The 21,328-nt window shown below is 36.0% G+C and overlaps 2 protein-coding genes across 7 annotated transcripts; one reads left to right on the top strand and one right to left on the bottom strand.

Annotated features, from left to right (window-relative positions):
- Window positions 1-1,750: 1,750 nt before the first annotated feature.
- Window positions 1,751-8,559, top strand: LOC125670828 (leucine-rich repeat-containing protein 74B-like). Its single transcript, XM_048906221.2, has 12 exons — window positions 1,751-1,838; window positions 2,160-2,335; window positions 2,823-2,934; window positions 3,063-3,149; window positions 3,326-3,372; window positions 3,581-3,662; window positions 3,882-3,964; window positions 4,102-4,296; window positions 4,394-4,483; window positions 5,673-5,945; window positions 8,178-8,263; window positions 8,403-8,559. Exons 1-12 carry the CDS (start codon window positions 1,751-1,753, stop codon window positions 8,557-8,559), a joined length of 1,476 nt encoding a protein of 491 aa, XP_048762178.1.
- A 1-nt stretch (window position 8,560) lies between these two features.
- On the bottom strand, window positions 8,561-14,105 carry LOC125670827 (heat shock 70 kDa protein 12B-like). Of its 6 annotated transcripts, XM_048906217.2 has the most exons (7): window positions 13,972-14,093; window positions 13,126-13,259; window positions 12,555-12,627; window positions 11,974-12,315; window positions 11,371-11,589; window positions 10,400-10,547; window positions 8,561-10,251 (listed from the first exon to the last, which is right to left on the bottom strand). In XM_048906217.2, exons 4-7 carry the CDS (start codon window positions 12,298-12,300, stop codon window positions 9,197-9,199), a joined length of 1,749 nt encoding a protein of 582 aa, XP_048762174.1. In that variant the 5' UTR covers window positions 12,301-12,315; window positions 12,555-12,627; window positions 13,126-13,259; window positions 13,972-14,093; the 3' UTR covers window positions 8,561-9,196. The 6 variants fall into 6 exon arrangements, with proteins under 6 accessions (XP_048762174.1, XP_056019246.1, XP_048762173.1 ...); XM_056163271.1 differs by lacking the exon at window positions 12,555-12,627 and having other exon boundaries at window positions 13,972-14,105; XM_048906216.2 differs by having other exon boundaries at window positions 13,126-14,105.
- Between the last annotated feature and the right edge of the window lie 7,223 nt (window positions 14,106-21,328).

The following is a 21,328-nucleotide window of genomic DNA, read 5'->3' on the forward strand; positions in this document are numbered from 1 at the left end:
GTATTGGCAAACTAGATCGTTATAACGACCATAGAATTTGCGAAATGCTGACTTTAAATTAGACTGTTGAAACGCCTGTACCATCAACTTGCTTGTCAGTAGCTTACCTCGATTTAAAAACTGACAATACGCAGAACAAGCTCTTGCGTATCGAATCAGCTGAGAGATATAAATTCCATATGCAGGGAATATTGTTGTATAAATATGGGAAGTTGACAATGGAGAAGCTGAAATTATCCCGTTTGTCATAAAGTTGAATTGTTAGTTTGCCGTTAATATCTACTTTCAATAAGATATCTAAGTATGAAGCAAAAGTGGACGACTCTGTGGTGTATTTTATTTCGAGCTTGCAGGGATATATCGAATCGACATATGAATGAAAGTTATTATTGTTAATAGATAAAACGTCGTCGATGTATTTAAATGCCTTTCTTTTTTCTTCTTTTGATGTTTTCTGCCACACTCAACAATTTGTCAGTTATATGGTGGCGCCCAGTTTTTTTTTTTAGTGGAAGAGAGAACCCAGATACAATGTACCTGGGAAGAGACCGCCGACCTTCCGAAAGTAAACTGGGAAACTTTCTCACTTACCGGCGCGAGCGGGATTCGAACCCGCGCCGTCAGAGGTGAGAGGCCGTGTGATATTGAGCTCAACACTCTAACCACTCGGCCACGGAGGCCCATATTTAAATGTCGAATTGAAGGCCACACTTAGCAAGATATTTTTCTTTCTCACGTAGAAGTTTGTGAATAAATTCTGCTTCATATGAATATAAAAACAGGTAAGCTAACAAAGGAGCACAATTTGTTTCCATGGGATTTCTGACAGACTGTTGGAAGACTTGATCACCAAAGACCATGAAGATATTGTCAATGAGGAACGAACTCTAGCATATTATTTTATTTCAACTTCAGAATACTTGTGCGTGGAGTCAGAGTGGTGTTTAACAAAGTAATATATAAAAAACGATTTTCAAAAAACCAAATAATCTTGGTTAAAGCAGTCTGATAATATAAGGGATGTCTGATATTCTTATACATGTAAATGCAATACATGCGAAGAGTTAACAGTATTTACATCAAGTACACAAAAGTTGTCGAAACATCAGACCATACAGAGTTTGCTTTAAGTTTGATAGTTGATTTTTCCATTTTGGAGTTTGATATCATTTGTGGGAGGTGAAGTTCTAATTCGTTTTTAAAAATTAAGATTTCTTTTACATCCCAATAGAAATGTCTTAATGATTATAAATGTATCTACTTGGTTGTATTTTGGTTTTTTTTATTGGTTTTTTTTTTTTTTTTTTTTTTTTATCGTTTGGTGTGGGTTTTTTTAATGTTTTGTTGTTTGTTTATTTTCTTTCAATGTTTGCTTATAGGAACGACATTTACGACATCTAGCTAGTTTGTGATATGAAATTTAAAACATGTCGTGAAATGTTCTATAAATATGACTTCACAAATGACACCATATTACGTGACATAATGTTTTGCATGGGGCGATAAGAAAATTAAGCTTTTCAAACTGAATTTCGCTAAACACACTTAACATGATGCCATCTTGAGAATACAGCGACTAGAGAACTCGAATATTTACAAAGTAAGCCGCTTATGTTGTCACTCCAACATCTCATTCCGTGTAGAAGGCAAATTAATATAAATACTAATCGGATGGCATTTATTGTCAACTCAAAATCAATGACACAAGAATTTCAAGAATAGCAAATGCCATAAACAATATGGTGCTACAATGGAGAAGATAGAATGTAGGATGTTTCGAAGTGACACTGCCTACCTTTTGTATCTTCAACAAAAGACGAAAGCAGAACGTAAAGACGGTAGGGCAATGAACACTCGTTTCTTTGAATGCTTGCTAATATCTGACAGAATCGTACGACTGTGTGCATATGAATAATCTTTTCATGTCTTTAGCATTGCCATGTATAGTGTATCGCTTAAAACTTTCAGCTGTAGCTTGACAGATTTTAAAGCGTTATGTACATCAATAAAAATATATTTCTATACTTGAAAAAAAACCCATATCATTAAATAATGCGTAAAACATTCTATCTGACAGAATCTAGCATTATTCTAATCCATTGCTTTTAGGGCTCGATCTTAATTAAGTCTCGCAGATTTTTTTTCCCTTCTTATTCAAGAACTCGAAAAAAACACATCGAAGGAGAAAAAGGCTGTGGTTTATAAGGACGAGTGCCGTCGACATGGGGTTTCTTGCCTCTCTAGGTTTATCCGCCAGATCGAATTTTCCAACATTGATATGTCTAATGCACGCCTTAACAGTTTGGAGGTTCTGACCATCTTCAACACGATAAAGGTATCGAAAACTAGCAATAAATACAAGTGACCACAGTGATTATACCGAGCATATACATGGGTATGTGTGGATCCAGAAATTTTCTTAAGAAGTGGGTTCCACCCCATGTTTTTGTAGGGACCCAGTCAAAACTAAGGAACAGCATTTATATTTTACCACTGGAAGTGCATAAAATAGACAAATATGTTCATTTTTACGAATCTCATGGGATCCTGGGTTCGGATCCTCATTCCACCAACTATAGGCGCTCCTAACAGCCTTAAGATATTTTTGAATTTAAAAAGAAAATGGGGAAAATTTGTACTGTAATGAAAATTGCACGGTACGATAATGAAAATCTCCAAACATTTTTGTTGATAGAAGGCGGTGATCATTCAGAAAATTTATATACATGTAATAATCTCCATGTACCAATGACGTAAAATTAAGACGATATATCGGTAATATTCTACAGAATGAAAATATAAAACCGCTATTTATTTGCTAGACTGATCACACATTACGGGAACTCAACCTCTCTGGAACTAACATGGATTGTCCCTCATACAAATATCTTTCCAATTTTCTGAGAAAAAATCATACTCTGTCAAACCTGGTAAGTCTTTTCAAATTGCGAATATTTTCACTCTTCAATTTGTTTATTTAGGGTAAGATCTATGAACATTCTATTAAACATTATTTTAAAGGTAAAGAATTCAAAAAGTGACAATTAGTATATTACAGATAGTACAAAAATGTGCCATACATGGAGAGACCTTAAAGGCAATTGTTGCCAGCCTAATGACGTCACACATTACATTTCTGGATTTAGGAAGTAAGTGATTTGTATTGAAATCTTCTAAAACTTTGTTGATGAAGTAGTGCATGTATTTCGTAACCTATACGAATATATGCATGTGTATATTTCACTCTACGAGTGTAAAATAATGAATTGTATCAATAAATCACTGATAATATAAAATATTTGAGCACATGTTATGTATTTCCCAGACAATGGCATACAAGACAACGACAGCGAAATATTGGCGGAAATACTGGTAAGCTTTGCAAGTTTTAAAATTCTAAACTAGTGTTGGAGAATTGTCATTGAAGTGAGAAAAGTGCGTAGAAGAGAAACAAAATCAAAGTTTGATAATACTAGGGAATCTCCAGAAGTGATTCTCTGTTTGATATGATCTTTAACACTAATTGATATAAAAGGTTAACGGCTTTAAAAGACAGTGGTTTTTTTTTTGTTCATTCAAGACCATGAAAACACTGAAAGAACTTTATTTAAGTCACAACAGATTGGAAACAAGAAATACAAAATCAATTGGGACTTCACTGGGTGAGTGAGATGGCTTCGTTAAACTTTATATGTTGAAATTGAGAGAATTTGCTTACTCTGACAATCATTGATTTAAATTGCAAATGAAAAAGTACATAGTTTGATCCCAATCGCCAACTTTCTGCATGAAATTATAATTGATGTGCAAATGAATGACTTCGCATGAAATTGTATCGCATATCACGGAATGATTTTCTCTTCCTATTCAAACTGCCTCAGCCTACAGCGCCTTGGAAACTTTAGACCTTTCTTGGAATCACATTCGTTTCATTGGAGCCATAGAAATTGCAAAAGGAATCAAAGTACGTACATCTATATAATAAGCAAAGACTCAATATTTGAAATTTCTTACTGAAAAATGCATTTACAATGTCTATGCATCGCTGTTTTTGTCGTGGTAATGCTTTACTGAAATGAACTCAATTTAAATGTCTAACAGAAAAACCGGAAGTTACGACGACTAAATTTGTCATGGAATGGTTTCGGATTCGAGGGATGTGTTTCTCTTGCGGAAATGCTGGAAACTAACGATGTTCTCACAGATCTCGATCTCACAAACAACAGAATTCATCCACCAGCGTTGATAGCACTTATTCGAGGAGTAACACAAAATAGTTCCCTGAAAGTATTGAACGTATGCATACTTTATATACATTGTTCTTAAAGCAAGTCTATAATAGTAGAAGTATATATGGATAGTATTCAAAAATTGACATTTTGTTTTGTTATAGCTGAGTATGAATCCAATTCCCGCCTCGTACACTTGCACGCTGCTTGGCACTATTCTGAAGAACACGTCCATTTATAAGTTGATATTAAAGGTATGGATTGTTTTCATCAATTCGAGTTATATTGACAAAATGTGTGGATATCATTGTTTCTGAAACGTTCAGATTGAAATAAAGAGCTATTGCGACTTTGTTATGGATGAACAAGTGAAGATAACGTTCAGTGATCAATTAAAAAGTGAACTTTATGTACGACGACTTTTTATAGCGAATTTATTCACTAGGTACAATAAAAAAAAAAGTACACTATTTGATGTTAGAAAGATTTGATTTTATATCTATATTTTTAAAACATTTGTCAAGGACAAGGGGTTCTTTGCTGACGTTTAGTCTATTGTCCGTCTATTATACAATTATTTCCTTAACATCCACAATTAATTTACGTATATCTTTAAATTAGCAGAATTTTGAACCTGTTGTAATTTTTAAAAAATCATTTCAACCAGTTTTTAGATATTTTTTATTTTACTGTTTGATGGAAATGTGTTATTTTCTGATGTTGACATATACTTCTGTTTATGTATGTCTGACATCTTTAAAAAGTGACAACAAACACATTTTCTTTGATTATTGATTTTTAAAATAAACCACATGTATAAAAAAGTGAAGATAACGAACATTGATTAATTTCATAAATCCTGTAAAGAATACAAAATTAAGAAAAGGGCAAACACGGACCTCAGGGCATACCAGAGGTGGAATCAGGAGCCTAGGAGTAAGCATCCCCTGGTCAGACCCACCATGAGCCCTATATCTTGATCAGGTAAACGGAGTAATCCGTAGTCAAAATCATTACGTAAAAAACGGCCTAACATGCACGTCAGACAGCATTGGACCCAGTGATAGCATTGACAAATTAGATCATTATAACGACCATAGAATTTTTGAAAAATTTGTTTAGACTAGAAAAACTACTGGATAGATACATGGATGTGTATTTTAGATATATCGTGAACTCTTTTGCAACTCTCAAACTTTGAAAAATATACTTGTGTAAGGTGAGAGCTATATCATGAACTACAAATTGTACTACTAGATTGCGTACTAGTATTCAAAGAATTCCTGAAAGCCTTGAACCAAATATTGCAATATTGGGTGTAAATGGATACTAGTACATTTACAGAAAAAAAAATCCTACTGCAAGTTTAACATGCTCTTCCCCTGCATTATCATAATTTAATATACGATGGGCTTGAAATTTCAATAAATATCAAAATTTCAGAAAATAGTTGTAAATGAGGAGTTCGTGGACATTCTAAGAACTGTCAAACAGACGAGACGGATTCACGTGGAGTACGAAATATGCCTTCCTGTTTCATCGGTAGACAGCCAGACGATGTCTAAACAGGTCAGGCCACCTAGGCTCTTCAACCTTGACCCACTTAATCTTCTTTTCATGCTGAAGGAGAAGAACAGAGCGCAGGACTTCTTTAACAAGATAAACAGAAACGGGGACGATGTGTTGTCTTATGAGGAATTCAGGGAGCTTTTCAAGGCAAGTTAGATATAAATCATGAATAGAATTAAAATAAACTTGAAAATGAAAATTATATGATAAAATGAATAAGGACAATATTTCACGAATGCCCCACGGAAAGGTCTTGTCACAAGGGCTACTCATGTGAAATATCAAAGCTCTATCACTTACTGTTCAAAAGGTATTAGCAAGGTTAAACTTTTGAAAAAGTAGGTCAAATTCCAAGGTCAAGGGTAAAAAATGTTGGTACCCACGGAAAGGTCTTGTCACAAGGAATTCTCATGTGAAATATCAAAAGCTCTATCACTTACTGTTCAAAAAGTATTTGCAAGGTTAAAGTTTTCAAAAAGTAGGTCAAACGTCAAGGTCACGGGGTCAAAAATGTTGGTACCCACGGAAAGGTCTTGTCACAAGGAATACTCATGTGAAATATCAAAGCTCTATCACTAACTGTTCAAAAGTTATTAAGCAAGGTTAAAATTTCAAAAAGTAGGTCAGACTCCAAGGTCAAGGTCACGGGGTCAAAAATGTATATAAACATATATATATATATATATATATATATATATATATATATATATATATATAGGGCTCACGGTGGGTGTGACCGGTCGACAGGTGATGCTTACTCCTCCTAGGAACCTGATCCCACCCCTGGTGAGTCCAGGGGTCCGTGTTTGCTCGGCTGTCTGTCTGTTTTGTATTGCTTATAGGAGTTATGGGATTGATCACTGTTCGTTATCTTCGCCTTTCATACTAGTAATAGTTACCTCCCAAAAACCAGGTCAACATTTACAAGTGCGAAAAATGTTCAGAGAATTATTAAGACTTGGAAAGTATAAAGGCGGATAAATATGATGAAAGTAGCTTAACTGGAACGATGGAAACTTGAGGAGGAATGCTACAACAAAGAAACTTGATATGGATGAAAAGTGGAGGATATGTACAACAATATTTTGAAATTGAAACTTTCAAATTTACTTAATTTAGACAAAAATATAGTTGTAGCAGAAAGTAATCTGGATTGTTTTTTAACAACTCCTGTTGGGCTCGAAACCGCAATCGACAGATCTGCAGTAAGCACGACGGGGCTACTCTGCAATTAAAGGCAAATATTGTTGATATTTATATTTCAATTCTTGTTTTAAAAGGAGGTCAGCCATTATTACGTTTTACGAGGGCTGTTCGATATGTTATGTATCGATATCTCAAAAGCATTCGACTCAAACAGTGAAATGAACATTACATCCCTTCAAAGTATTCTCCGCGGTCTAAAATACATAATTTCAATCTCTGAATCCATTTCTGAAATGCGTCACGGTACGCTGATTTAGGTAGACCTCTGAGGCACTGGCTGATGGCTGAGCCAAGGGCTTGTCGGAACTTGTAACGATGACCAGATAAAAACTTTTAAAGTTTTGGAAAAAGGAAAAAGTCGCATGAGCAAGATCTGGAGAGTATGATGGTTGTGGCAAAACGGTAACATTCTCCCGCTTCAAAAAGTCCTTCACAAGCTCAGATGTATGTGATGGAGCATTATCATGAAGTAGACGAACATGCCTAAATCCTGACACAGGGCGTCGTTTATGATAATATTTCTTTAACTGGGGCAAGAGGAGTTTCTTGAGTTCGCGATCGTATGGGCAAATATGAGGAAAGCTTGCATGGGTTTACCAGTGACATCCTCCATCAGTCAGTGCCTCAGAGGTCTACCTAAATCAGCGTACCGTGACGCATTTCAGAAATGGATTCAGAGATTGAAATTATGTATTTCAAACCGCGGAGAATACTTTGAAGGGATGTAATATTCACTATTTGAATCGAATGCGTTTGAGATATCATACCATACACATTACGTATCGAACATCCCTCGTACAAAGTTTCAATGCACATCCTCATTATGCAAGGTGAAGATAACGAACAGTGATCAATCTCATAACTCCCACAAGCAATATAAAATAGAAGAAGTTCCAGTGAAAAGCTTTCATAGGAATTCGATACTCTTCGCTCATTATTCTGACCCCCTGGACCTAAATCGAAAATGCTAAACCGTATTGCACATTTATGCCCAATCATATGTAAAAGGAACTTTGTTACCCCTTAAAATGACAGAGGGACAACAACAATAACAACGTTCTATATGATTTTAGAAACTTTTAAGGTTTTGTTAATACTGTTTGTGTGAAAAGTAATGATTACTAAAACTAAAGGTAGTGCAAGACTTCAAATTGTATGTAATGTCTTGTTCAGAAAGCTGGTATTCCTGTGTCCCAATTAGTTCTGGATAAAATAATAGAATTCATGGACCAAAACAAAGATGGAAACATTGATTTAAGGTAAGGATATCAACAATGTTTGTTTCCAAAACCTTGTTTATACGTACGTTTAATAACTAATTAAAGAAATGTAATACTGTATTAACAGTATTAAAAGAAATGTACAGATATGTAAATATAGATTCCAATTATTTTACAGCGAGTTTTTGGATGGCGATAAGAGAATTAAGAAAATTTCACGAGGGCAGGCAAAGGAAAACATGAGAAGAGAAAGTTACACAAAGTATTCACGCTCTTTCAGAAAAGCCAAGATTGATTCACAAACATTTCGTCTCAACATTGAAACCGACCAATAAATGGACTGGAAAAAATTGTTTATTTCGTAATTACAGCAATACTGTAATTACAAGAATAACTTGAAAAATACCATACAAACTAAATTCAATATTTAGGTTAACTAAAGTTTAGAAGAACTTAGTACGTTCATTTAAGGATTGACTTTCTTATGTTTTGGGTTGATGGGGGTGATTAATAAATTAGAATGCAATACACGTGGTAATTTTATATAATTATGTACAAGCATGCAATATTTACCACGTGCTCCAATCGATTGATCGCTCCCATCTATAACAAAGGCTTGATTGTATTATTCATCACTTGAATACATTTGTTCATTTATATATATGTATATGTACACAAATATTAAACCGTTTTCAACATTTTCAAGTCAGCATGTATCACAGGTAACCTAGACGTCACGTGCAGTGAACATGTATCGCAGGTAATCTCAACATCATATGCAGTGAACATGTATGACAGGTAACCTCAACGTCATGTGCAGTCAACATGTATGACAGGTAATCTCAACGTCATGTGCAGTTGATATGCATTATGCTGCGTTTATATCAGTGTATTCATATATTGTGAAGTCAATGATTTATTGTAGACATGGCATTGAGAACTACATGTACATGTAATAGTCATTGCATATATTCAGTATCTTGTGGTTAGTTCTTTGGAAACTGTGTATTCCACCCCCGTCTTACTGTCTACCGCTGTTATTCTTAATTCTGTCTCTCCAAATACTAGTGTTTCTTCTATTTCCACGATTTCTCTGTTTCTGAAATTTTCTAAAGGAATGTTCAGTGTGATGAGAGGAGTGCAGTCATCGACAAATTTCGGATCGTCTTCTTCAGAAATATATACAACGCATTCCAAAAAGGATTGCTTTGTATCCAAAACCTGAAAAGCCTGAGATTTTGAACAGCCTGGTTCTATCGGATCCCCTATCGTGACAAATTTATGGAAGACATCTTTGCAACGTACTTTACCGTTGATAATTACTCTCTTGTTGCTAGGATGAAGACGGGGGTCGAACGGAGGCCAAGATTGCATACCGAATGTATATGGAGCACAACGAATTGAAATAGCTTCCGGTAGGTACCCAAAGTAGACCGCGCCTTTTAGGACGATGAGTCCCGAGTCGTGTGGTGCAATTACAGTTTTTGATTCAAAATGTTCTTTTATTCTTTGGCGAACAATTTCACATTCAGAAAACCCTCCAACCAATAGGATGTACGGAATTTCAGATGACACATGTTCAAAAACGTCATCCATTTTCTTCATAATTTCTCTCACGATAGGTTCAAAGAGTTTCATCGTCAAGTTCTCATTTAACGTCAATTTGTTTCTTCGAAATACCAGATCGGAGGAATACTTCGAAGATTTGATGGCTGTTTCGAAGTCTTTGTCTGCTGAATGTTCTTTCATAACTTCGTTTATTGATACAGGAATATTTATTGTGATAGAGGGTTTGTTTATCTTGACCTGTCGCTTTTTTACTTCAAAGTCTCTAAGAAGTTCCAAGTAATCTTCCATTTCCTCATCAATAAATGATTTCATGACTTTCCCACCAACAATCTCTTCCACGAATCGTTGGAATTTATCCGTCACTGCTTTTCCACCCCATGGGCCACCAGATGCTCTCCAAAGTTCTTGCAACTTATTATTCTGGGTTCTTCTATGGACGGTCAAATCTGCAGTACCCCCTGTAATTAATTTGTATTAATATGTAATTGTAGTGGTACACAAGAACTGAATATACGTTGACAACGTCTATTTTATATTCATTAGAGATATCAAGAATGCCACCAAATAATTTTACTCAAATTCATTTGTTGACAGTGTATCAAATACCTCCCAAGTCTGCAACCATGTATTGAACTCCTGGTTTTGCAAGCTGAGACTGTCCAATATCTTCCACATTGAATGGCAGGGTTTGACAAAACACAGAGGCTGCTTCAGGCTCCAACGCCACAACTAACAAATTTGGGTGTATACCAGCCTGGAAAAGGAAGACATGTTGAAGTCAAAACTAACAAATCTGAGTGTATACTTGTAATGAATCCGGAATTTATAACGTTGTATGTGATTGGTTTTGAATATATAGAGGTAGCACGGAATAAAATGGCGGAACCCATGAATGCGTGTTTTGATTGATTAGCGAGTATACAGCTAATAATCTACAAAGACAGTACAATACTAGCCTGGAAAAGGACGATATGCTGAAGTTAAAACTAACAAATCTGGGTGCATGTCAGCTTGGAAAAGGACAACAAGCTGAAGTCAAAACTAACATTTCCAGCCTGGAAAAGGACGATATGTTGAAGTTAAAACCAAATATTTTGATTGTATACCCGCCTGGAAAAGGGAGAAATATGATGAACTCCTTTGAAGTCCAGTTTGTTTGATTTTTTAAAAATATTATTATTCCCTATGTGGAACTAAAGAAATTTTTCACAAAGGTAGCGCTAGCCTAGTGGTTTGGGCACACACCACACACTTTGTAACTGTGAGGTCTCGGATTCAATTCTAAATCCTGTCTGCGTTAAAAGGCAACGATTTTTATTCGCCAATCGCCCGGTATTAGAAGAGAACGACAAAGGGGTCTTTCGGGTGTGACAAGACCGAGTGTGCCACGCACAGGTCAAAATCTGTTGCCCTTCCATAAGGGTGAAAAACGGAAAACAATATATAACACACAAAACAATCTCTTGCAACGATAAAAAGATACTACATGTTTTATAAACTTATAATAGAGAAATCTAAACGATAGCATAAATACATTCATGTATTCATGTTGGAGCTTCGTTGAAGACTGGTCTTACCTTAATAGCAGCTTTTCGCATAAAAAGTTTGGCTCTTTCATCCCAAATAGCAGGAACAGTGAGTACAAACAAAACATCTTCATCCTTTGCCCCTGTTATTGCATTCTTTAACTGGGCCAAGAGGAGTTTCTTGAGTTCGCGAATCGCATGGGCAAATACGAGGAAAGCCTGCATGGGTTTACCAATGACATCCTCCACAACCGAGCCATCGGTAACATTCTAACAAAAACACAAAATCCCATTGCTTTTACTGTAATTATTTCAAATACAATATAAATGCTGTATAATATCTTTCTAATAAAACTATTCCAATAGAACATGGGACCATAGTAGTGTGGTTGAGGACCATATCGAAAGTGGAAATATTGTGACAGCATCTTTCCGTGGGATTTAACAATACTGATTTGAAAATTTGATAGTTTATTTTTATAGTTACTTGAATAATGGCAGTTCATTGCATCGTGTTCGTGAAAGGCGAAAATAACGAACAGTGATCTATCTTGATTTCGTGGACAAGTCAACTCCACAAATAAATTTTTTAAAAAATACCACGATAAATAGACCATGTTTAAGTTAAATTTCAAGTGCATAAAATAATCTTACCTTGGAGATATGGAGTTTCATTTTGAAATTGTTGAAATAATAGTAGTCTCGGTACTTTTTTCCTGGAAGTTTTGCTAGTTCACTGTATTCATTCTCTGCCGTATAACCAAAGGAATTAAACGATTGGTCTGGGTTCAAAAGAACTACCGTAGGCGCTTTCTCAGACATCAGGTTACCGCCGGTCCATTTATTAGTACGTACAATTTCCCACGAGTCTTTAGAGGAAAATGCATAGCCTGAATATGTCGTTCCAAAATCGATTGCAGCAACAAACAAAAATGGTGGTCTGGGGGGTTTCTTTGGAATTCTTGACGAAAGCATGCTCATAAAACGTGTTCAATGCTACAAAACAAATAAATAAATGGACTAACGCAGAACGCTTCTCCATAAACTACAAGGTATTTTTTATGAAGTAGTCAAGAACATTTATCTATATCCATCATTAACCATCCTTCTATGCACTTTCTTTTGAAATGCAGTTTTGGTATCTATTACCATTGGTATCACCGATCCAAGTAAAAAGTAGTCACCTATTTGAATGGGTTAATATCACCAACTCATATTGAGATTATATTATTCACCTGTATCCCGTTTGTACTTTGGTTGCGTCAAATGAAAGGTGAAGATAACGAACAGTGATCAATCTCATAACTCCTGTAAGCAATACAAAATAGAGAGTTAGGCAAACACGGACCACTGGACACACCAGAGGTGGGATCAGGTGTCTGGGAGGAGTAGGCATCCCCTGTCGACCGGTTACACCCGCCGAGAGCCCTATATCCTGATCAGGTAAACGGAGTTACCTGTAGTCAAAATCAGTGTGCCAAGAACGACCTAACAATCGGTATGAAACACGTCAGACAGCATTTGACCCAATGATAGGTTGTATTGACGAACTAGATTGTTATAACGAACATAGAATTTGCGAAATGCTGACTTCAATCGAGACTGTAGAAACCCCTGTACCATCAACTTGTTTGTAAGAATGTAAGAATTAAAAATATTAAGCAACAGCTCTTTCATCAAATGCTTGGCAGTCGCGGGTCTATGGGACAAGATATCAGATATCGAGGTGCTGTAGTATTGAAGGTGTCAGCATTATAGAGAATCCCCACTGCTAATACCAAGTATCTAGATTTATATATCAATTACTTTCACAACACCGGTTCTCTCTTTCTATCTCTATACTGTATTACAGCTATAGTCCATATCCGGGTTAGAATAGGTCCTCAATACTCCTTGCTTGTCATAAAAGGCGACCAAATGGAGAGGTCCTTCGGATGAAACTGCAAAAAAAAAAACACCAAAAAAAAAAAACAAAACAAAAAAACCCCCAAAAACGAGGTGCCTGTCAAAACAGGTGTGGCACGATAAAGATCCATTCCCGCTCAAAGGCCGTAAGCGCAGAGCATAGGCCTAACAACGGCAATGGTGACGTATCCATATGAGTGAAAATTCTATGAGTGAAAATTAAGCAATATACAATCTACGAACCAACCCTTCTCAATACACGTGCAGTGTACATGTATATTGTTTTGTACTGATGTAGTGCATTAAAAAAAAAATTGAAAGTCAATCAGCACACCATGCATTAATTGAATTATTCCTAAGATTGCGAAAATTTCTTAACCTAACTTTTCAAAGGGTATATATCCCTTTTTGAGAATAAAAACTCCTGGAGAAACTTAATGTACCTATAATAATGCAACACAATGCTTTGACCATAGATCTGAAACATACCATGAAAATTCAATGAAAACGACAATTTGGATAAAAATAATGCCTGTCAATTAAAATTGATTGTAACAGATTTTTTTTTTTTATACCTATGCTTAAAATGATTTCAAAATCTTCCCCAAACGAATAAGATACACTCCCAAATGTCTACTTTCGTTTTGCGAATAAAGTTTTAGAACTTAGAAATCAAAGCAAATATGTATAATGGTTGAATCGGGTCTTCTTAAACAAGTAACACACCATACGTATCACGTTACTTACAAATAATGTTCGAGGTTATATTACTTTCCAAAAAACATCACAACTCTTCTCAGAGGCAAATCAAACGTTAGTAATAATCAATAACGAACGACAACTAGTCCTAGACAATGCACAATCTATAGAGATTGGACAATACATTGATTCCCAGAATTAAAGGGAAGCGTACATGCGTATGGGTTGTCTGTTCCCTATTTAAGAAGGGATAACGCACCAGAGTAATCTGATATGATTGAAAACTGAAGGATATGTGCAATTATATTTTGAAATTGAATAGTTACAAATTTACCTTATTTATGCAGCTTAAACACACGGGTAAACGCGTTGTCGGCTATTTGGTTGTTATCAGACCATGCAGACATTCGGTTTAAAATGGTTTCTGACTGGTAAGTTTATTTACTCAAAATCATTGTGATAACTGTTCTTAACAATTTAAATGTATATATTGATGTATTTACGATTAACTACTTACTGTAATATTTCTTGTTTGTATTCACTTAGACCAGAAGTAAACACTTCTAAAATGTTGCTACATTACCAAATATTTAATTGTATGCATATTTATATTTGAGGATGTGTCCACGAGGCCGGGTGAGTATTGTTCATTTTATCATTAGACTCTTACCTTTTTCAAATGTTTTTCGCGCAATATTAACTTTGAGTTACTTTTCTCTTTTATATATATATATATATATATATATATATATATATATATATATATATATATATGATATTTATATTCCATTCAAGTTTCAAAAGGAAGACGATTTATTGATTGTTCATCCTTAACACTTTGAGTATCAATATTTTATTGATATCTAATCAGTTATTGATATCAAGAAAATTAGAAAAAGAATGCAGATCTCGGATATCAATTGTAAAACTTGTCTTAGAACAAGGACCTGTTCCATTTCAGAAATTCAAATGTTACGATGGATAGAAGATTATCCGGTTGACAACATTGATCTCAGCGTCAAGAAAACAACTTATACTTCTGCTCCGAATTCCGAAATTAGTGACTCTGGTGAAGAAACAACAGGATATTACATGTATCGACAACAGAAACAGATTGATGAACTAACTCGAATGTGTCATGGATGATCTGACAAACCCTCAAGTCAGCAATCAGAATCACGAAAGAGATCAAAACAGCGGCTCGGTTCGGTTCGAAATCGAACACAGGACAACTAAAGCTCCATGAAATTAGAACTGTTGACATTGAAATGGTCTGTCACCGAATAATTTCGAGATTACTTGTTAGGATCCAAAGTCGTGTTTGCGGATAATAATCCACTAAGCTACTTGCAGACGGCTAAACTTGGTACAACAGAGATGAGATGATATAATCATCTAGGACAGTTCTATTTTTCTATGAAATACAGATCAGGAAAAGTAAAACTGATGCTCTAAGTAGGAGACCCAATTCAATTGAAGATCCTGAGACCGTTATTCAGTCTGTGACAAAGAGCACATTGATATGTGATCTTATTGGTGAAAATGTACTTTGTTTAAACACTTGTTTAGTGAATATTGCATCAGTCGAAACAGCTGCTATGGTACCATGATTTCTCCCTGCAGATTTGATGCCTTTAAAAAACCCACATGCTCCCCTGTTTTAAGTTGTGTGATATATTCGATAAAAAGACCAGAGCAGTTGACCAAAAGTGTGATTCGTAAGGAGAATATCGAAGAAAGATGTGTGAAAACTGTTAAATCAGAAGAGCAAACTATTCATGGAAAATTCAGTGCTATTCAAAAATGTGCAAGGATGAAACTGGAAAAATCAGACAACTCGTTTTACCAGAATCTCTGAAAGAGAAAGTGTTGGACATGCAGCATGCATGATCATGCTGGACATCAAGGTGTGGAACGAACACTGGCATTACTACAGAAAAGATGTTTTTGGATACGAATGGCTTAGGATATGCAAAAGTGGTGTAAAAACTGCTTGCATCAAGCCACCAATGGGTAATATTATTGACAGACATGTTCTCAGGCAGTACCAACAAGAGATCAGAGAACTGTAACAGTGACTAAAACGCTTAAGGACTGGTTCGTGAAGTATGGTATACCTCATAGAATACACAGTGACCAGGGACGTAATTTTGAGAGTCGCGTTGTGCAAGAACTGTGCAAATTGTATGGCATAGAAAAATCGAGAACCACACCGTATCATGCTGAAGGAAACGGCCTGTGTGAACCTTTTAACCGAACAATGCATGATCGACTAAGAACTCTACTTCTGATCAAAAGAAGAGATGGGCTGCATTTCTTCCAGAGCTTATATATGTTTATAACTCTACTGTTCATTCGTCAACAGGATATTCTCCTTATTGTCTGTTTTGGACGGGAGCCTACTTTGCCATCGATTTCATTCTAGAAACGCATGCTAATGCAGAGTTTAACGTTCCCACCATAGATGACTGGATTGACAAACACAAGAAAAGACTTGGTGAAGCTTTGCGTTCGGCAGCTATCAACACTGAAAAAATGCACTGTGTAGGAAATATTTCCAGAACAGGAATACCAAGGAAGCATAAATCAAAATTGGCACGGGAGTGTTATTGCGAAATCGTGTGATATGGAGAAACAAAATTCAGGATACTTGGTCGTCCATACCATATAAGGCGGTTGCAAGACCTGGAGAAAATGTATATATAATATTTAGCTTGCTGACGCGACTGGACCAACTCGGAGTGTTACACGTTCCGAACTTTTGGACACCGGCAATAAAGTCTAAGATGAAGTGGATAGTGACATTAGCGATGCCAGTGATGTGATTGTTGGCCAGCTTGTAGACATCACACCACAAGAAGCGCATCCAATAGATGTGAATCACGCTGATGCAACTGGTGGACAGAGTTGAGGAAGACTTGTGTGGCGACGTGCACCAAGACGCTCAGAACGTTCGACCAGAGGGGAACATTCAAATCCATTTCATTTACCAAAAGGTGCTGTTGTGAGAAATATTCTCCATTGAAAACAAAGGACTTTGCTACTTTGGGTGCGTCGTTGAGAGCTTCTTTAAGTGCAACACAACATTTAGCCAGTCATGGGCAAATGCACATACATGTATACCAAAGCAGTAGTTTTTAAAAAAAAAGTGTATACATGTATATGTGATACACAAAGACTATATAGATATTTTAGAATAGGTTATTAATGTTTCCAAAATTGTGTTTTCACATTGATAGGGACAGCAATATCAAAGGGGGGAGATATGTAAGAAAGAGGAAACTTAATTTCAAATTGTAGGGAAAAAAGTATTGATATGATGATGGGATCTGAACCGGAGACCACTTGATTTGGGGTCGAGGTCGTTACCTCTTGTCCGTATCATTTTAAGTGTTGACATATTGGGTGAAGTTATGTAACATTAAATAATAAAGACTTAGAAGGTTTGGAAATATAGGATTTATTTGGAATCATTTCTTATTTTCAGTATTTGTAAAAATCACTTCGGGTTATGTTATATAAAGAAAACTTTGACATAAAACTAACTATTGATAAATATTATAAAGGGTTTGAGCACCACAGAAAGAGTCTGAGCACTGCATTCTTACGATACACTGTCCGAAGGGAAGTGTCTAGCTGTGGTCACCACGTTTTCCCCTTACTTTGGGGAGCACTGTATACTCAGTACTTCACCTTGGAATAAAGAACCTTTGTACGTGTCAATACTTGTATTATATATGGGTATCTTTACATAACATATATCTTTAAATTTTCAACTGTTTTCGCCTACATAATACTATTACCAGCAATGCGTATTTATCACTGTATAAATACTTATCATGTCGAGGCTAAAAGACAACAAAACGATATTAACGAAAAGACAACAAAACGATATTTAGCGACCCGACATAACGAAAAGACAACAAAACGATATTTAGCGACCCGACATAACGAAAAGACAACAAAACGATATTTAGCGACCCGACATAACGAAAAGACAACAAAATGATATTTAGCGACCCGACATAACGAAAAGACAACAAAACGATATTTAGCGACCCGACATAACGAAAAGACAAAAAAATGATATTTAGCGACCTGACATAACGAAAAGACAACAAAACGATATTTAGCGACCCGACATAACGAAAAGACGACAAAATGTTAATATATAACGTATTTCACACCTTGAGTCAGCCGTAATGACAACACAGTTCAACAGACAACGACATTTATTCAACAACACCCATAGAAGAAAAATAAGTAAAAGGTTCAATAATATTACAAAAATGGTCAGGAAAAATCCTGTCTCTGACTATAAAGTTTATAATGGTAATAATGATATTAATAATAAATCACTCCCAACCCAGGGTAGGGACAAGTTATCCTACCTAACTTAGACGGGGGAAGGTCTAAGAAAAAGAAAACCCCTATTTGAATTATGAAAGGCGAAGATGACGAACATTTATCAATCTCATAACTCCTATAAGCAATACAAAATAGATAGTCGAGCAAACACGGACCCCTGGACACACCAGAGGTGGGATCAGATGCCTAGGGGGAGTAAACATCCCCTGTCGACCGGTCACACCCGCCGCGAGCCCTATATCCTGATCAGGTAAATCAGACAGCATTTGACCCAATGACATGTTGTATTGACGAACTAGATCGTTATAACGACCATAGAATTTGCGAAATGCTGACTTCAATCGAGACCCTTGAAACCCCTGTACCATAAACTTGTTTGTCAGTAGCTTGCTTCGATTTAAAAACTGACTATGCGCAGAACAAGCTCTTGCGTATCGAATCAGTTGAGAGATATAAACACGATAAGCAGGTGATAATGGAATATTGCTACATAAATATGAGAAGTTGACGATGGAGAAGCTGAAATCATCCCGTTTGTCATACAGTCGAGTTGTCAGTTTTCATATATATATTTATTTACCTAGCTACTAACTTTTAGGTTGTGGGGTCTAAAATAACTTAACAGGAGCCATCAGAGAAAGACTGGTGCAACCTGGTAAATACCTAATAAATCTGAATCTAACGTGAGATACTTACAGCAAGTTAATGCTTTCTAAGTCCCCAACTAACTAACTAAAATCAGGGTATTTATACTAAATTGAGACAATAGAAAATCATAACTTTGAATATATTGAATAGAATACTGAGGGTATGAACTTTACCGTACTTGAGTACCACCCATAGAGGTTAAATTATGTACTTCTGGATAATTATCCAATGAAAATTAAGGTTACGAAAGTTAATACCTTGATACCTCTTCTACAGGATGAAGGCTAATTCCTGTTCTGTTCTACTATAGTTAACTGTTGCATGCGTTGGTCTTATGGAACATCGTGACGTATGCCATTCCAAAACTTGTCTATTTTACTTTTAAAATCGTCGGTGTCTTTGGCACACACTACCTAATCTGGCAATGCGTTCTACTCATTTACTACCCTCAAGCCAAACGAGTGCTTTCTGATATTTAAGCGACAGTGTCTCTTTGCAAGCGTCTTGCTATGTCCTCGTGTTCTGTTGGCCTTGGCTAGAGGCAGTAGTTTTTGGTCTACTCGATCCCTTCCTGTTGATATCTTGTATGTCTAGATCTTATCTCCTCTTTGTGCAGGGATGACAGTCCTGATTTTCTGAGCCTTTCCTCGTACGGTAGATCTTTTAATTCTGTGTATAACCTTGTTACTCGTCTTTGAACGCTCTCGGTCTTAACAATGTCGCCTAGCTGGGTACTGCTGGATCCGTGGAGCAGTACCATACTCAAGTATTGGTCTCACCATAGTTGTATCAAAAGTTTCTTTATCACAACCATGTCCCTGCAAATGAACGATCGCTTGATTAGCCCCAGGATACGGTTTGCTTTTCCAACAGCAGACTTCACATGCCGGTGAAAGGTCAGCTTGTTGTCAATCTGAACACCCAAGTCTCTTTCAGTTGTTTCCAATTCTCTCTTATGTCCATTACTGATAGACCTCTACAGAAGAAAAAAAAAAAAAAGCTGCCGACTCTTGTGACTAGTAACGCTTGTTATCCCTACGTAAGGCTAGCCTTATATATCATAATTTTAAAATATCATAATTTTTAAAATATGTTTTTTATTTTATGCCTGATTATGTACTTACATGAACCTAATCATACATTGTATACTATCATAATTGTACATTATAACTAATATTATATTTTCTGTGGTACGACAATCTTTATTTGTACATGTATAGCATTATATATTTTGTATACGGGAGAGGTTGTCTAAGTTGCTAGAACTTGTAACCAATCCTTTTGTATATTCATACAATAAAATATGTTCAAATGAAGGCTAGCCTGAATGTTCAAAGCACTACGTAGCCTCTATGATTTTGAACGCAGCCTGGGATCCTCTTCCATTGAACTCCTTCCATCATGTACCAATCTCTCACCAGAGGGCGCATTACGCTGCGCTACAACACCTCTGTCAACGTCTAAATGTCAAGATTCTTGGCAAAACTTATCTATACCTATAGCATCATGGATAATAATTTTATAAGTTTAAGTTTTATGCTTTAAATCTTTAAGTAGGTTCACAAAAACAACGAATTCCATGATTATACTAGTATTATTGAATGAATGAATATTTATATAAACCTTCTAATTCGCTCAGGTGTCTCATATTTACCATCTTCTGATTTTAAAAAATTCAGAGAAGTGTTTGATTTGCCCAGATATTATCATTACAGTTCGATATGCTAAGTTAGTTTTTGTACGTTTTGATATAACTTTTTAGACGTTGACAGAGGTATTGGTGGAGCGTAGCGGGAACGATAACTCTGGGTAGAGATTGATCATGTACATGTAGGTTTTTTCAGCAATGGACCACGTGCCTTAGTTTCGCATTTGCACGCCATCGAGATATTCTGGGAACCTTGGTCATATACTCGCAGGGTACAATCTCAAACTTCCACCAGAGTTCGTTTGCTCACAAACCAAACTCTTCCACTTAGGCATTATGGGATAGCGATTTCTTAGGCCGCGTATACTGTGACGTCACTGTAGAATGACGAAAAAACATAACGTCAAACGTAACCAACTTTCAAAACAAGAACGTAAACATCAAATTCATTACTTTACCCAATAATTTGAACAGAGTCTCCCTACTTTTTAATGATCTTTTGATCATTTTATGTTTAAAATAAAACCCATACTTTTATATTAATGCTTTTAATATTAATATCTTCAGACTTTTAACTGCGAACTACTTCTTTAGTGTAATTTGTCTGCGTGATAATCGCGGACTCACAATATACAAATCTGTATATTGTGGTGCGTCACATAGGAGAGGTCTATCGTAGGTGACGTAATGAGGCCTCGACGGGGAGTTTGGGTACAATCTAAGCAAATTGGTACATGTCGT

The sequence above is a fragment of the Ostrea edulis genome, chromosome 4 (assembly GCF_947568905.1).
Source record: "Ostrea edulis chromosome 4, xbOstEdul1.1, whole genome shotgun sequence".
In the NCBI taxonomy this organism is placed as follows: Eukaryota; Metazoa; Mollusca; class Bivalvia; order Ostreida; family Ostreidae; genus Ostrea; species Ostrea edulis.

Excerpts from the sequence above, each read along its gene's own strand:
- LOC125670828 (XM_048906221.2), top strand. The coding sequence starts at position 1,751 with ATGGAGAAGATAGAATGTAGGATGTTTCGAAGTGACACTGCCTACCTT. Across the intron at positions 3,965-4,101 it reads AAATTGCAAAAGGAATCAAA|AAAAACCGGAAGTTACGACG; the intron begins GTACGTACATCT and ends AATGTCTAACAG. Across the intron at positions 8,264-8,402 it reads GATGGAAACATTGATTTAAG|CGAGTTTTTGGATGGCGATA; the intron begins GTAAGGATATCA and ends ATTATTTTACAG.
- LOC125670827 (XM_056163271.1), bottom strand. The coding sequence starts at position 12,300 with ATGAGCATGCTTTCGTCAAGAATTCCAAAGAAACCCCCCAGACCACCA. Across the intron at positions 11,590-11,973 it reads TGAAACTCCATATCTCCAAG|AATGTTACCGATGGCTCGGT; the intron begins GTAAGATTATTT and ends TGTTTTTGTTAG. Across the intron at positions 10,548-11,370 it reads TGCGAAAAGCTGCTATTAAG|GCTGGTATACACCCAAATTT; the intron begins GTAAGACCAGTC and ends TTCCTTTTCCAG.